The sequence below is a fragment of the Manis javanica genome, chromosome 3, assembly GCF_040802235.1.
Source record: "Manis javanica isolate MJ-LG chromosome 3, MJ_LKY, whole genome shotgun sequence".
Classification (NCBI taxonomy): Eukaryota; Metazoa; Chordata; class Mammalia; order Pholidota; family Manidae; genus Manis; species Manis javanica.
This window is the reverse complement of record NC_133158.1, coordinates 160816642-160830878: the sequence shown is the minus strand read 5'-3', so window position 1 is coordinate 160830878 and position 14237 is coordinate 160816642. Positions and strand designations below refer to the sequence as shown.

The 14237-nt window shown below is 34.2% G+C and overlaps 1 protein-coding gene and 1 long non-coding RNA gene across 9 annotated transcripts in view; one reads left to right on the top strand and one right to left on the bottom strand.

Moving 5' to 3' along the window:
- LOC108391755 (nephrocystin-3) overlaps positions 1–14092 on the top strand; it is a 50093-nt gene extending 36001 nt beyond the window's left edge. For 6 of the 8 annotated variants that reach the window (XM_037006117.2, XM_037006118.2, XM_037006116.2 and 3 more), the window contains 11 exons: positions 1422–1586; positions 3123–3217; positions 3779–3901; positions 7179–7368; positions 7529–7770; positions 8726–8801; positions 10004–10131; positions 11029–11269; positions 12296–12421; positions 13093–13208; positions 13819–14092. In XM_037006117.2, the coding sequence (XP_036862012.2) occupies positions 1422–1586; positions 3123–3217; positions 3779–3901; positions 7179–7368; positions 7529–7770; positions 8726–8801; positions 10004–10131; positions 11029–11269; positions 12296–12421; positions 13093–13208; positions 13819–14002 (1686 nt within the window). In that variant the 3' untranslated portion in view covers positions 14003–14092. Of the gene's footprint in view, positions 1–1421; positions 1587–3122; positions 3218–3778; positions 3902–7178; positions 7369–7528; positions 7771–8725; positions 8802–10003; positions 10132–11028; positions 11270–12275; positions 12422–13092; positions 13209–13818 lie in introns of those variants that run through there. The other 2 variants (XM_037006119.2, XM_037006120.2) reach the window with 2 other exon arrangements.
- Positions 504–3200, bottom strand: LOC140848486 (uncharacterized). The gene is made up of 2 exons (XR_012129476.1): positions 2073–3200; positions 504–751 (listed from the first exon to the last, which is right to left on the bottom strand). It is a non-coding gene; the product is annotated as an uncharacterized lncRNA (long non-coding RNA).
- Positions 14093–14237: the final 145 nt, after the last annotated feature.

The window sequence follows — 14237 nt, the reverse complement described above, 5'->3', positions numbered from 1 at the left end:
CTGATTCAGAACACCACCTGTCAAATATCAAGCTCACATATGAACATGAGCCTTTTTCTAAGCTCTTCTGTTGCAATCTTGCCTATTCCTTGCCCATACCACAGTGTCTTTACTATTAGAACTTTAAGCTTTGATACTTGTTTGGGCAAACACCCTTTTCTTACTATTATTCACAAATATCTTGGCTAATTTCCTATATGTGTTTTTAAAATTGGCTCAGCAAGTGCCATCAACACTCATTTTGGAATTTTAATTGAAATTGCATTAAATTTAGAGATTAAGTTGGGGAAAATTATCATATAAGGTTTCTCCGTGGAAAACTAGCTCTCCATTTATTAGTCATCTTCTCTCATGCTTTTTTAGTAATGTTTTGTCTTCTTCCCCACAAAGGTCCTTAGATTTGTTTCTAAGCACTCTAGTTAAAGTAACATTTTTTAAAGTTGTTTGCTGACATATTCAATTTTGATTTTCGAAAATTTATATCCGACAATCTTGCTGAACTGTTACTGGTTGAACCTGGATCCATTTTTATTTTAAATTCTCAGTTTGGGGGCTGTTCCTGGGGTTTTGACTGCTCATTCTGCCTCCAAGCCCACATACTTCCTTGTCTTCTGTCCGCATCTGTGGGCTGATACTCTCTCCTCATGCACCCCTTCGCTGAGAGGACAGCCCTTGGGAGGTCCTGGTGCTGGTAAGCTTTCTAGATCCAAGTCTTCACCTCACAGTATTAAAGGCTCGTCTTCCATCCCCGCTGTGGGTGTGAAAATCCAAGCCCCTAAGTCAGTGGCACTGGTACCTGTCCTCTGTCCCCACTCCCCCAGGCATAGCTCCAGCACTTAGCCCTCTGATTTTCAGTTTCCTTCATTTTTGGCACCCTGGGGATTCCCATTCTTTTTTGCAGGCTCAACTGTGCTTTTAGAAATGCTTTGTTATATGTTATCTGATATTAACAGGCATTATGGTAGGAGGGCCATTTTTTTCCCACCATCTTTCCAGAATGGGAATTCTGTCATTAGTTTTAATAATACATTTTCTGTAGTTTAATTTTCCTAATTTTTTGTCTGTTTGTGTGTTATCTTTGGCATGCTAGATTTATATATATATACTATCCTATTTTTGATCAGTGCCTTTTGGAAAGTGTGTTTTAGTCTGGGAAATCTGTTTCTTGCTTTATTAATTCATTTGAACTCTAGGTTTATATAAGAAGTTAATAAGCTTTAGAGAACTGTGAAAATTTTAATAGCTTTTATTAACTCTTAGTAATTAAGAGTTAAAGAGTGTCACAGTAAAGTAAGGTTAACAACAATAATAAAATAGAACAATTATAACAATGTACTAATGAGTTATGTGTATGTGGATTCTAACTCAAAATATCTTTGCTGTATGCTTTATGATCATTGTTAATTCATTTCTCTACCTAGATTCTCTGCCTCATAAACGTTAGTCACAACGGTGTGAGTGAGTCAGAATTGATGGAACTGTATCCTGAGTTGTCCTGGGCTGTCTTGACCTCTCTTAATCACAGTTTACACAAAATGTGTTTGTTGACTTACGGCTGTGGCTTGCTCAGGTTTCAACATCAACTGGTAAATGTTATTTTAATAAGGTTTTTTTATTTATAAATGTCAATATATCATTGTATACTGTATTATCTTATATTAGACCATAATATTTTAAATGTTTCATTATGAGACAAAATTGAAATCTGAAGTTTGGCATTATGATTTTTTTTGCAATGATTTTAGGTTAAAATTAGGATGATAATATTTTTATGAAGAACCTTTATGTTATGACTATTACAGTATTCTCCCTCTTATCTGCTGGGGATACATTACAAGACCCCCAGTGGATGCCTGAAACCACAGACAATACTGAACTATATATATATATGTATTATATATATATACACACACACACACACTGTTTTTTCTTTTAAGTGTATACCTATGATAAAGTTTCATTTACAAATTAAGCAAAGTAAGAGATTAACAAAAATAATAAAATAGAACAATTATAACAGTATACTAATGAGTTATGTGGATTCTATCTCAAAATATCTTTGCTGTACTCACCCTTCGTTTTGTGATGATGCAAGATGATAAAATGCCTACGTGATGAGATGAAGTGAGGTGAGTGACGCAGGCTCTGTGGCATAGTGTTAGGCCAGGACTGGCCGCCTGAGGATGCCTCAGGACGATCATCCACGTCCACATTGACATTGGCTGTGGGGAACTGAATCCACAGAAAGTGAAATCACAGATAAAAGGAACTGCTATACTTTAAGAGATCGTTTCTTTCTAAAAGAAAAAAAAGATTTTTCAAGTTTGTTTCATTGAATTACCTGTATTATATATGTCTTAAGAGTTTGGACTTTATAAGTCAGTCTGCTCCAGATCACAATCTGTCCTTCACAGCTTAATAGCTATGTAACCTTGAGCAAGTTTTCTAAGCCTTGGGTAGAGTTTTCCCGCTTACCACAGTTGTGAAGAGAATTAATTAAGATGGTCCTTGATTCTTGTGAGGTCCTAGACATATGATATCTGGCACATGGTAATAAATGTTTAAGAAATATTGACTAATACAGTTCTTATCATCTGCAATGCCATGGTTGATTTATATGTGTATATAAATGCAAAGAAGTCTTAATTTGCATTGCTGTATTATATTTGTGGGTGTGAAATGTTTGGAATTTCACAGGTTTATCTTTCTTCTCTAGTATATATATCTCTCACATATAATATATCCTTTTTAGTACTTTTTCCAACCTACATTTCTGATATTTTTTTTTGAGAGGGCATCTCTCATATTTATTGATCAAATGGTTGTTAACAACAATAAAATTCTGTATAGGGGAGTCAGTGCTCAATGCACAATCATTAATCCACATTTCCGATATTTTTAATGTATTAACTAAAAGTTTGAATTGTATTTTGAATTCTTATAAGAATTTTTATTCTCATATAGTTTATCACATAAATATATCCTGAATTTTAAAATACTCTTATGCCTTTTCTTTATACAAGTATAAAATTGAAATGATTGTAAATTTCTTTTTACAAATTCATTGTTAGATGTAGTGGCTTACAGAAAATAAGACTGCAATATTTTTTTTTTCTCCACAGGCTTGGGAAACAGTGAGACTAGAGTACGTGGAAGGTCCCACCACTATTTCTTCATATAGGCAAAAGCTAATCAACTATTTCACAAAGCAGCTAAGGTATTATAAATGTCCGTATTTTTCCTGTAACTTCTGCAACACACTCTGCCTCTGTGTTCTTCTCTTTTTTTAGCTTATAATTTAATGTCTATATATTTATTACCAGAAGGATTAAATTCTCTCCCTATTCTGTTAATGTCAAAAGTACAAAAGATAATTATGTAAGTAAGTCTTTTTTAATATTTTGCAAAAGATTTAAACTTAAGTGAAATCAGTAGAGGATCATTTTATTATTTTATTACAGTTAAATAGCTTAAAAATAGATGTGTATTTCTGTATATCTGTGTGTATATATTTGGGTCCACTCAGGATTTTTTCAAGTAGTTCAGTTTTAGCAAAATATCTTTAGAGTTTGGTCAGTGGTCCTCTTATGACTTTGTTTATTTTCATAGTTAAAATTTGTAAAGTTTCTGATTTTGACCATCTCAATATTAGATTATACCTAGAGACAGAGATACTATGTCAAATACATTTTTCTTCCTTCGACATTTGTCTGAAGCCTTTTGACACCATCTCACTGTAGGAAGGTGTCACTGAATGTCATCCCTTCTCTTCTCATAGTCAGGACCAGGTAACTTGGAGAAGTGCAGATGAACTCCCGTGGCTTTTTCAGCAGCAGGGAAGTAAACAGAAGTTGCATGATTGCCTCCTTAATCTCTTTGTGTCTCAAAACCTTTATAAAAGGTAAGCAATTTATTTGTTGAACACTTTTCCCCAGAGAAGTAGACTTAAAACAGTTGTTCAAGGTAACAAAAAGGAAAATAACATTTGAAGTTTAGCTTAAATATAAGACCTGAAACCATAAAACCCCTGGAAGAAAATTCATAGGTGGTAAGCTGCTTGATACCAGTCTCAGTGATGATTTTTTGGGTCTAACACTAAAAGCAAAGGCAACAAAAGCAAAAATAAGCAAGTGGGACTACATCAAACTGAAAAGTACTGCACAGCAAAAGAAACCATCAACAAAGTGAAAAGGCAATGTAGAGAATGGGAGAAAATATTTGCAAATCATAAATCTAATAAGGGATTAATCCAAAATATATGAAGAACTCATAGAACTCATTAGCAAAGAAAATGCAATCCGATTAAAAAATGGGCAGAGGATCTGAATATAAATTTTTCCAAAGACATACAGATGGCCAACAAGTACATGAAAGATGCTCAACTTCACTCATCATCAGGGTAATGCTCATCAAAACCACAATGAATTATCACTTCACACGTGTTAGAATGGCTGTTATGAAAAAGACAAGAGAAACAAATGCTAGCAAGGATGTGGAGACAAGGAAACACTTGTGTCCTCTTGGTAGGAATGTAAATTGGTGCAGCCACTATGGACAAGAGTATGGAGGTTCCTCAAAAAATTACAAATAGAGCTACCATATGATCCAGTAATTCCACTTCTGGCTATTATCCAAAGAAAATGAAAACAATAACTCAAAAAGACATAGGCACCCACACCTTCACTGCAAGATTATTTACAAAAGCCAAGACATGGATACAACTTAACTGTCCATTGACAAATGGGTAAAGGAGATGTGGTATAGATATATACAACAGAATACTTCTTGGCCATAAGGAAGAATGAACTCTTGCCATTTGTGACAACATGGATGGACATTGAGTGCATTATGGTAAGTGAAATAAGTCAGACAGAGAAAGACAAATACTGTATGATCTCACATGTGGAATCTAAAAAAAAAAAAGCTTATAGATAGATTGGTTGCTAGAAGCTCATGGAGGCTCAGGGGAGTGGGCAAAATAGGTGAAGGGAGTCAAAAGGTAGAAACTTCCAGTTATAAAATAAGTCATGGTGACATAATATACAGCATGACAACTATAATTAATAATACTCTATTGCATATTTGAAAGTTGCTAAAAGAGTAGATCTTAAAAGTTCTCATCACAAGAAAAAATTCTATAATCAGGTATGGTGATGGGTATTAACTAGACTTATTGTGGTGACCATTTTGCAATACAATAGCCCTCCTATATAATGTATACACACACACACACACACACACACACATGCACATATATATGCTATTTTTTCCTATACATACATACCTATTATAAAGTTTAATTATAAATCATAATTTAGCACTTATAAATTAAGCACAGGAAGAGATTAACAATAACTAATAATAAAATAGAACAATTATAACAATATACTGTAATGAAAGTTATGTGAATATGGTCTTTCTCTCAAAATATTGTACTGTACCCACCGTTTTTGTGATGGATACTATGAGATGATAAAATGCCTTTGTGATGAGATGAAGTAAGGTGAAAGTAGGTGAATGACATTGGCATTGTGACTTGGCATTAAGCTATTGTTGACCTTCTGACAATAGGTCAGAAAGAGGATGGTCTATTTCTAGACCACAGTTGACCTTGTAATTAAAACCATGGAAAGTGAAACCATGGATAAGGGGGGGTCTATTGTATATACAGATCAAATCATTATGCTATACACCTGAACATAATATACTGTTGGATGCCAATTATACCTTTAATTAATTAGTTAACTGCCCAGAAAAGATAAGGATGTAATAAAAATGGGAGTTAAAGAAGAAAGCTACAGGCAAAGAGGGATATCTGAGTGGGCCCAGAAAGACAGATGAAACTGGATTTAGCTGTAGAATTTAGATAACAAATGGAGAGAAGGCTGTGTGAGGTTTCCTAGTCACAATGTGGTATTTATTAAATACTACATGCTGAGCTGGGTTAATAAGCACATTACAATAGTTTAACAAATATTTACTTTATCGCAAAGTGCTAGGGATAAAAAGGGCACAATTTAAAATAATAAATTTAAAAAATAATAAAAATTGGTCCAGTTTGTGGTACCCGAAATGTAAAACGCTGTGGGAGAAATTTTAAGACAATTTGCAAATTGCCAGAAATCTTTTTCCCAAGAGGTGAGTTAAGAGACATGAAATCAAAGCTGGTACAATCTTGACAAAGCTTTATATCTTAATCATGCATTTAAGCAGGCTTAAATCCAAACCACCAGAAGTGTGCATGATGTCTGCCATTCAGGCCTTCAGATATCTCAAAGTGTAGCCTTCAAACTAGACACTGGGATCTACACAGAAAATGTCCAGTGTTAAATTTAAAGAAAGGATTATCCTCTCTCATAAATGTATTGTTTGTCTCTTCTGCTATGTGTGAATTTGCCAGCAGCACAACCACATACCTTTTTATAAGCCAAGCCCCTGACCTTTAAGCCTCATAAGGGGTTTTTGTGTGTCACCTAGAAACTGATAACATCTCACAGCATAGCTGCATAATTTGTTTTGCTCCTAAGTGGACTCTCAAATGTCTTTATTGTGCCACATAAATTATTTCTGCTCTCCATCCCAATTTTTCATGATTCCTTTGAAATCAGATTCATTCTTTAGTTTACCAGCTCTCCCATTCTACTTAGTATCATTTACAGATGAATTAGCTTACTTTTATTAGTCAATTGCCTGATGAAAATGCAAAGTAGATATTCTGGCGGTTTGCCTGTGTTTCATCAGTTTCTTCTGTTCTCAGTCCCATCATTTAAAATAAATTTTGGGTGAACTCAGCAGTTGACTGCGAATCATGAAATGTCTACAGAAGACTCTGATAAATTTCCATTGGGAAGTAGCCATAATGATATTAATAACAGCCAGCACGATGGCATACCTGCTATGTGTCATAATCTCCTTGTAGTAACACCTGAGGCAGGTAGTGTCTGTGTCCCCCTTTCTGCGATCAGGATGATGAGTGTAAGAGGCCAGACAACCTGCTGACGATGGCATAGCTAGGAAGCGGTGGGCTCAGATGACAGTCTGAGTCTAAGTCTTAACTGATTACACTGTGCTTACCTACTGATAAATTGTCAATAGCTTCACAGGAATCCTGGCATTTTCACACAATAGTCAGCTTTAAAGTTGGTTTTTCATTAAATTCCTGTTACTTGTTTCAAAAGAGGACACTTTGCTGAGTTGCTGAGTTACTGGCAGTTTGTCGGCAAAGACAAAAGCTCAATGGCGGCAGAATACTTCGATTCTTTGAAGCAGCAGGAGAAAAGCTGTGAAGGCGAGGAGAGCATGATTTGCTTAGCTGACCTTTATGAAACCCTGGGACGATTTCTCAAGGATCTAGGCCTGCTCAGTCAGGTAACTTCAACAGGGAGTTAGAGACGGAGTGGGTTTTCCTTGTTTCCTCTCCTCTCCTTCCTAGGAGTGAATGCCACTTTCATTTCCTGTGCTGATCAGATGGCAGATCTTACAGCATTTTCACTCACCTTAATTGGCCTTTAATCTTGTTCTACCCCAGGCTGTGGTGCCTTTGCAGAGGTCTCTAGAAATTCGAGAAACGGCTTTGGATCCAGATCACCCAAGAGTAGCTCGGTCCCTCCACCAATTAGCAAGTGTGTATGTGCAGTGGAAGAAGTTTGGCAATGCAGAACAGCTGTATAAACAGGCCTTGGAAATCTCAGAAAACGCCTATGGTGCAGACCACCCACACACTGTTCGTGAACTTGAGGCACTTGCAACTTTGTTCCAGAAACAAAATAAGTAAGATTTGCATCAGTAATATTCTGGTTTTTTGATGGGGAGTTACAGTTCTTAATGTCCTTATGGGGTAGCTTTTGTTTTGTGGCTGTGTAGTTTTCCTTCTTCTGTATTCTTATGAATCCACTATGTTCAAATATGATTTTCATAGGGTGAGTCTTCATGGGGTATACAGAAAATTTGAACTACAAGATTTATCTCTGTTTGAAGATAGATGGGAGAAGAGAACATGGAATTTGGAGTCATACATATAGTTGGGTTTGAGTCTGGGCTCCTTCACTGACTAGCTTTGTAATATTGAGTGTGTTACTAATATAGGCAGTGGCAAACCATTGCCCACAGGCCAAGTCCAGATGGCCCTTTGTTTTGTAAATAAGGTTATATTGGAACACAGCCCCATTTGTATGTATTATGTAGCTATTGACAGAAAATGTTTACCAATCCCTGGTATAATAAAAAGTCTCTCATATTTATTAGGCAGCCTAACTAAATGACTTCTTTTCCTCTAACAGAAATCACTTCTTTTGCTCCATCATAAATGATACATTCTGGAATTTTTTTCTTTTAACTTCTGTATGTATTGTTTCATACAAATTTTATGTGAATTTCACATTTATATTTGACCAAAAAATGACCCCGAATAGAAGATGTGATATAGCAAACTAAAATTTTAGATTTCATTTAGTTAGGTTGTCCTTTAGAAATTCAAAGTGAGCTAATTTGGTTAAATACCTGTTAAATGTCAACTACTTGGAGTAGGTTTGTTTTGTGATACTTTGTTTTATGAAGGTTTCCATTAAAGATTTTAAATACCAAATAAGTAACAGTTCTAGAAGTTTTGCTGTGTTTAAAAGCCAGAAAAAGCTTTATACAAGGTTAAGAGTGCTTTTATTTCACTGAAGAGTGAGACTTCAGACATATGTTTCTTTCATTTGATTTACTTTTTTTTTTTTTAAAGATTTGAACAAGCAGAACATTTTAGGAAAAAATCCTTTAAAATTCGTCAGAAAGCTACAAGGAGAAAAGGCAACTTGGTAATAAGAGATTTCTTTTGAGTTGTTTCAAACCAAAAAGGAAAAGAGCATCTCTGAATATCATAATATAGATTTATAAACCTCACATTTAAGAACTGGAGATTTTAAAGTGACATCTAGGAAAGTACTGATTAACATTTTCTTATGTATAATACGTTTAAATATTAGGTATTACTGAAAAGTATAATTAGTAGACTTTTAAAGTGAACTATATATTGTAGTAATCATTTCATAATACATATGTGTATCAAATCATCATGTTGTACACCTTAAACCTTAAACCTACACAATGTTCTATGCCAATTATATCTCAATAAAACTGAGAAGTTTTTAAAAAAATTTTTTGAAGTGGAACTGTAAAGTTCACTTGAAGATTCAACTCCAGAAGGTGAACTTAAAAGCTACTTCAGTTCTCTTCTGTAAAGGATTGGAAAGGGAATAAAAGAAATTTAGTTAATATTTCATGTTAGATTCAAATGTGAAGAAATTCTTATCCTTGAGGATTAAAAAAGTGTTCACTTTCTAAGCTGCTAATAAAATCTACAGTATGTTTGTTAACTTACAATAATATGTGCAATTTAAAAAATATTTTTGACATGTTCTGAAATATGTTTGACATACCATTGCATAAATTTGTGTCCAACATGTTTACTTGGTACATTTATATAATATGATTGCCACTGTGACGATAGCACCTCAATCATATGTAATCATTTCTTTTTCATGCTGAGAATAATTAAGATATAGTCTCATAGCAGATTTGGTGATTATTGTACAGTATTGTCTATATTCACTGTACTGAGCATTTGATCTCCAGGACTTACTTGTCTATTAGTTGTAGGTGCTATGTGTAGTCATAAGTACCTTCTATTTAAGTGTTTAGCAATGGGGTTGGTAAATATCTGCAAGTTACAAGTTAATTCTGTTTCCTGATCTCTTTGAAGGACTTTGGGGTTCAGTTCACTTTGCTAAAATATCTCATAATCATTTTCATAAAAAATTTTTAATGAATGTTAGAATATGATACCATGTGGAAGTATATGTATTTTCATTAACTGTTAGATTCAGTGTAATATTTAAAATAATTGTAATCTACTTTAAAGGGAACAAAAGGAGAAAGGATTTTTTGGAACCCCAGTATATTGTTTCAGATTCAAAGACTACACTTAATGATTGTTGTGAATGTTTTGCATTTGCTCCAGTATGGATTTGCCCTTTTACGTAGACGGGCCCTACAGTTAGAAGAGCTCACATTAAGTAAGGACACGCCTGACAGTGCTCGGACCCTCAATGAACTGGGCGTTCTCTACTATCTTCAGAATAACCTGGAGTGAGTACTATGATGTTAATAATGAAAACAAGTATCTCTTTTGTCTCTTAAATGCAAAGCTGTTTTCCATTTCTGTCAAGTCAAGCTGGAAAAAATTGATAGAAACCATGCCAGATTTCATGTATGCCATGGGCAAACCCTCATTTAACAAAGACATGGCATTTTCTCTACTGTTTCTTGTCACATTGTTTTTTTAGAAACTAAACAGTTATTCTGTAGCTTCCCTAGTATGTCCTGTTTGTTTTTGAAAAGTGAACTTGTATAGATACCGTACATGAGACTTCATAGAAGACACTTGGGACTAAGGGAAAATAAAAAATGTGAATAGCTGCTAGTTTTATTATTCACTTCATTTGGACTTAAAAGACTCAAAGTGGCATTAATATTTATACTTTCTGAAAAAGAAGTGTTTTTGTATTCTTTGGATGTCAGAAAACTAACAAATTTAACAGTTCGGGTATCAGAAAAATGTGACAAATATATAGCCCACTTCACACTTCTTAAACTAAAAATTATTTAGTACTAACAACAAAGGAAGAAAGAGTGAATACCAAAATCTTTTGAATTAGGTCTAATAATTTTAAAGGGATAAAAAGTTTGGTTTGGAAAATATTTATGGCTTTGTCTTTTAGGAGAAGTGAAGTGGAGAACTAAGCTAATTATCTAGATTAGGCCCTCACACTATCAGGAAACACACTATCAGTAAAGTATTTTTAATTTCTAGAAAAAGGAAGAAAGGTTATTAAGGGGTGAGAAAGAGGATTTTGAGCTGAATCCTTCATTTTAACAACTATCTTGGATTTGAAGAATGAAAGTGCTTCAGTTCTCCAACTATGTAGGGCTGGGGATTCTGACTTCCAGAGAAGAGTTTAAATCATTTAATGGTTTTCTTCATAGAACAGCTGACCAGTTTCTGAAGCGTTCCTTAGAAATGAGGGAGCGAGTTCTAGGACCAGATCATCCTGATTGTGCCCAGTCTTTGAACAATCTGGCAGCTCTGTGCAATGAAAAGAAGCAGTATGATAAAGCTGAAGAGCTTTATGAAAGAGCTTTAGACATTCGGAGACGAGCATTAGCTCCTGATCACCCATCTTTGGCTTACACAGTGAAGCATCTTGCAATCTTGTATAAAAAAATGGTAAGTAATCCTTGGCATGCTTAGTTATGTTTTATAATAGACCAATTAAGCCATCATTACTATCAACAAAATAATTTGTCTTCTGATGGACAGATTATTTTCTATGAGCTTTCAAATCAAATTCTATGAGATTTCAAATCAAATAGTTGAGTGTAATATTTAAATATTATTTTAGACTTAACTAAATTATGGCACTGGTTTGGTTTTAAAATACATTCCAAATGCAAATGCATTTATCAGCATTCTAATTAAAACTTATCTGTATATTACATTTCAGGAGTTCTAAAATTCAACCAGTATTAAATGTGTTGTGTTAAGCAGCCAAAAACATAACAAATCACCCAACTGCCAGCCCTGAAGGAGGTAGTCTTTGTAGTTGAGCATTTTAATTGTTTTTCTTTGCCTACAATTATATATAACCATTCTTTGCCATAGGGTTCTAGCCTGAGTGATGTTTGGCATTTTTATAGCCGTTCTTCAAAAAAATGCCAGAGAAGTTTGCTTTCATTTTATTTAGTACAGTTACAGAGCCATGCAGACTGACTTTAGCCTTTGTGGGACCCTTGCTTGTCATCCTGGCACTAAAGTTGATGTTTTAGTTAGAAGGATGCATTGTTGATATTTCTGCCCAACTTTCAAGTAAAAAGAAGTAACTGAAAAATCTGGAAGGGATTTGGTGGGAAATGAATTTTTATTTTGATGCCATCTCTAAAAAAAATTACATAAATTACATAGCAAACATACTTTAACTGGCATGTTTCTACTTTACCAGAAACTGAGTAATAAATTTGTGATTTTAAAGGGCTTTCTGAGTTATCAAAGAAAATGTTTGTATGTTCAACATAGCTTTACTGACTTATTAGATTTCAGTTATTTGTAAGCTTAAACATTAACTGGGAGGAAACACTTCTGAATTTTTTCCTTCAAAATTACTTTTCAATACAAAATTTTAGTCATGAAAAAAGCTCTCATCAGATCATACTTATTGCTTTAATATTTTTGTTAGACTTCACTTTTGTTTTTTAGGGGAAACTTGACAAAGCTGTACCTTTGTATGAACTGGCTGTTGAAATTCGGCAAAAATCCTTTGGCCCAAAGCACCCTAGTGTAGCTACTGCCTTGGTGAACTTGGCTGTTCTCTATAGCCAAATGGTAAGTTCCCATACTTACTCTTTATAAATGAATGGTTTTTTTTTTTTTTTTTTTTAGGAGAGCAAGCAAGGCAGAAGTTTTTATTTAGAGAGAAAGCAAGAGGGCAAAGCTCCTGGCTCAGGCCAGGAGACAAGAGAGTCCCGATAAATGAATGGTTTTAAGAAATGAATTAGATGTGACACAGTAAAAATAATTGAAGGAAATTTAAGATTCTCTACTAATGCTTCCTATGGTACTTGATAAATTACTAACATTACTTTTGTAAGGTAGTCCCCTCCTTAGTGTAAAACTTAGTTCATTGCATAAGCTTTGTTTTTTAATATCTGGAGACTACCTACATCTCCATATCTAATATTGTCATTAAGCTGTGGCATTTGACTGTGATGGGTGAGGAACATGTGTGGCATCCACTGGGCAATGAAGAAATACATTTTTGCTTGTATTATTGGGTTAAGATCAGTAGTTACCAAGCCAGGTCTGAAAACTTAGATTTCTATTACACTGCTTCTCCCACTAAGATTATTCATAAATCAGTCTGTTTATCCATGTCTCATAGGAAGATATAAACATTTTTAAGGGCTTACCCAAATAGGTCAACTTAGTCTAAAATACTTTCATAGTAATTTCAGAAACCCAATGTATTCAAGTCAGCACTTTTTTTTTTTAATAAGAAAAAATATGTTGAAGCCTTGCCATTATATGAAAGAGCATTAAAGATTTATGAGGACAGCCTGGGTCGGATGCATCCTCGAGTTGGAGAAACATTAAAAAATTTAGCTGTGCTTAGGTAAGAATTTTCACTTTACTGATAAAGCCAAACTCTGTTTTAGAGCAGCTGTAATTTCACTCATAGAACAAAGAATTGTTTTTTGCTGAATGTTTTTTCTTGCAGGGAGAGGAATTGTTTTTGTTGATTTACAAAAACAAAAATTAAACTAGTATCCAGAAGCAAAATGAAGGCTGCATGATTTATTTTGTAGAGGAGTGTGCCAGGTAAATAGTGAAGGATGGTTTACATTTGCAACTACCTGGCTCTGGGTGTAATATGGGCAATTTGCTGTCCTGAGAGCTAATTTACATTAAGGACATGTTGACTTATGCTTTGTGTATCTCAGTATGCAAAGAATACCTTACTTCCCTTAGCAGTTTCACTGCATCTGTTATTATAACATGGTCTTAATGATTTTTGTGTGAGACACTGAAATGTTCCTTAGCAGTCAGTATATATAGACAGGAGAGGAGTTTGGGTATTCTGTTTTACTGGTCTGAATGCACTAGAAAAAACAAAATGAAAAAATAAGCAATTATTCACAACTTGATTTTTTTGTATCCTCTTAAGATCACTGCAATTGTTAAGTGGTTATATTTTCATCTTAAGAATTTTTTTTCTCTCAAAGCTATGAAGAAGGGGATTTTGAAAAAGCTGCTGAACTATACAAAAGGGCAATGGAAATAAAAGAAGCAGAAACATCACTTTTGGGTGTTAAAGCTCCTTCCCGACAGTCATCAGATGGAGGAGACACATTTAGCTTAAAAACAAGCCATTATCCTAATGTTTTCCTTCATCAGGGACAAAGGTAATAGCGGCAATTACGATTCACTGCAACTGCGTCTTATGGTAATTAAGAAAAATTTGGAACATTAGAATATTAAACTTATTTTGAAAATGTTTTTAAGAAAAATTTATTTTTACTTTGTGACTTAACCGATATTTTTATGAAATTTTATTGGACCACATTGAAGTCTGGCTCATGATTGTGTCTGTTTTAGTTGCTTTAAAGAATTAACTTTCCTATTGTATGGAACCCAATGATAT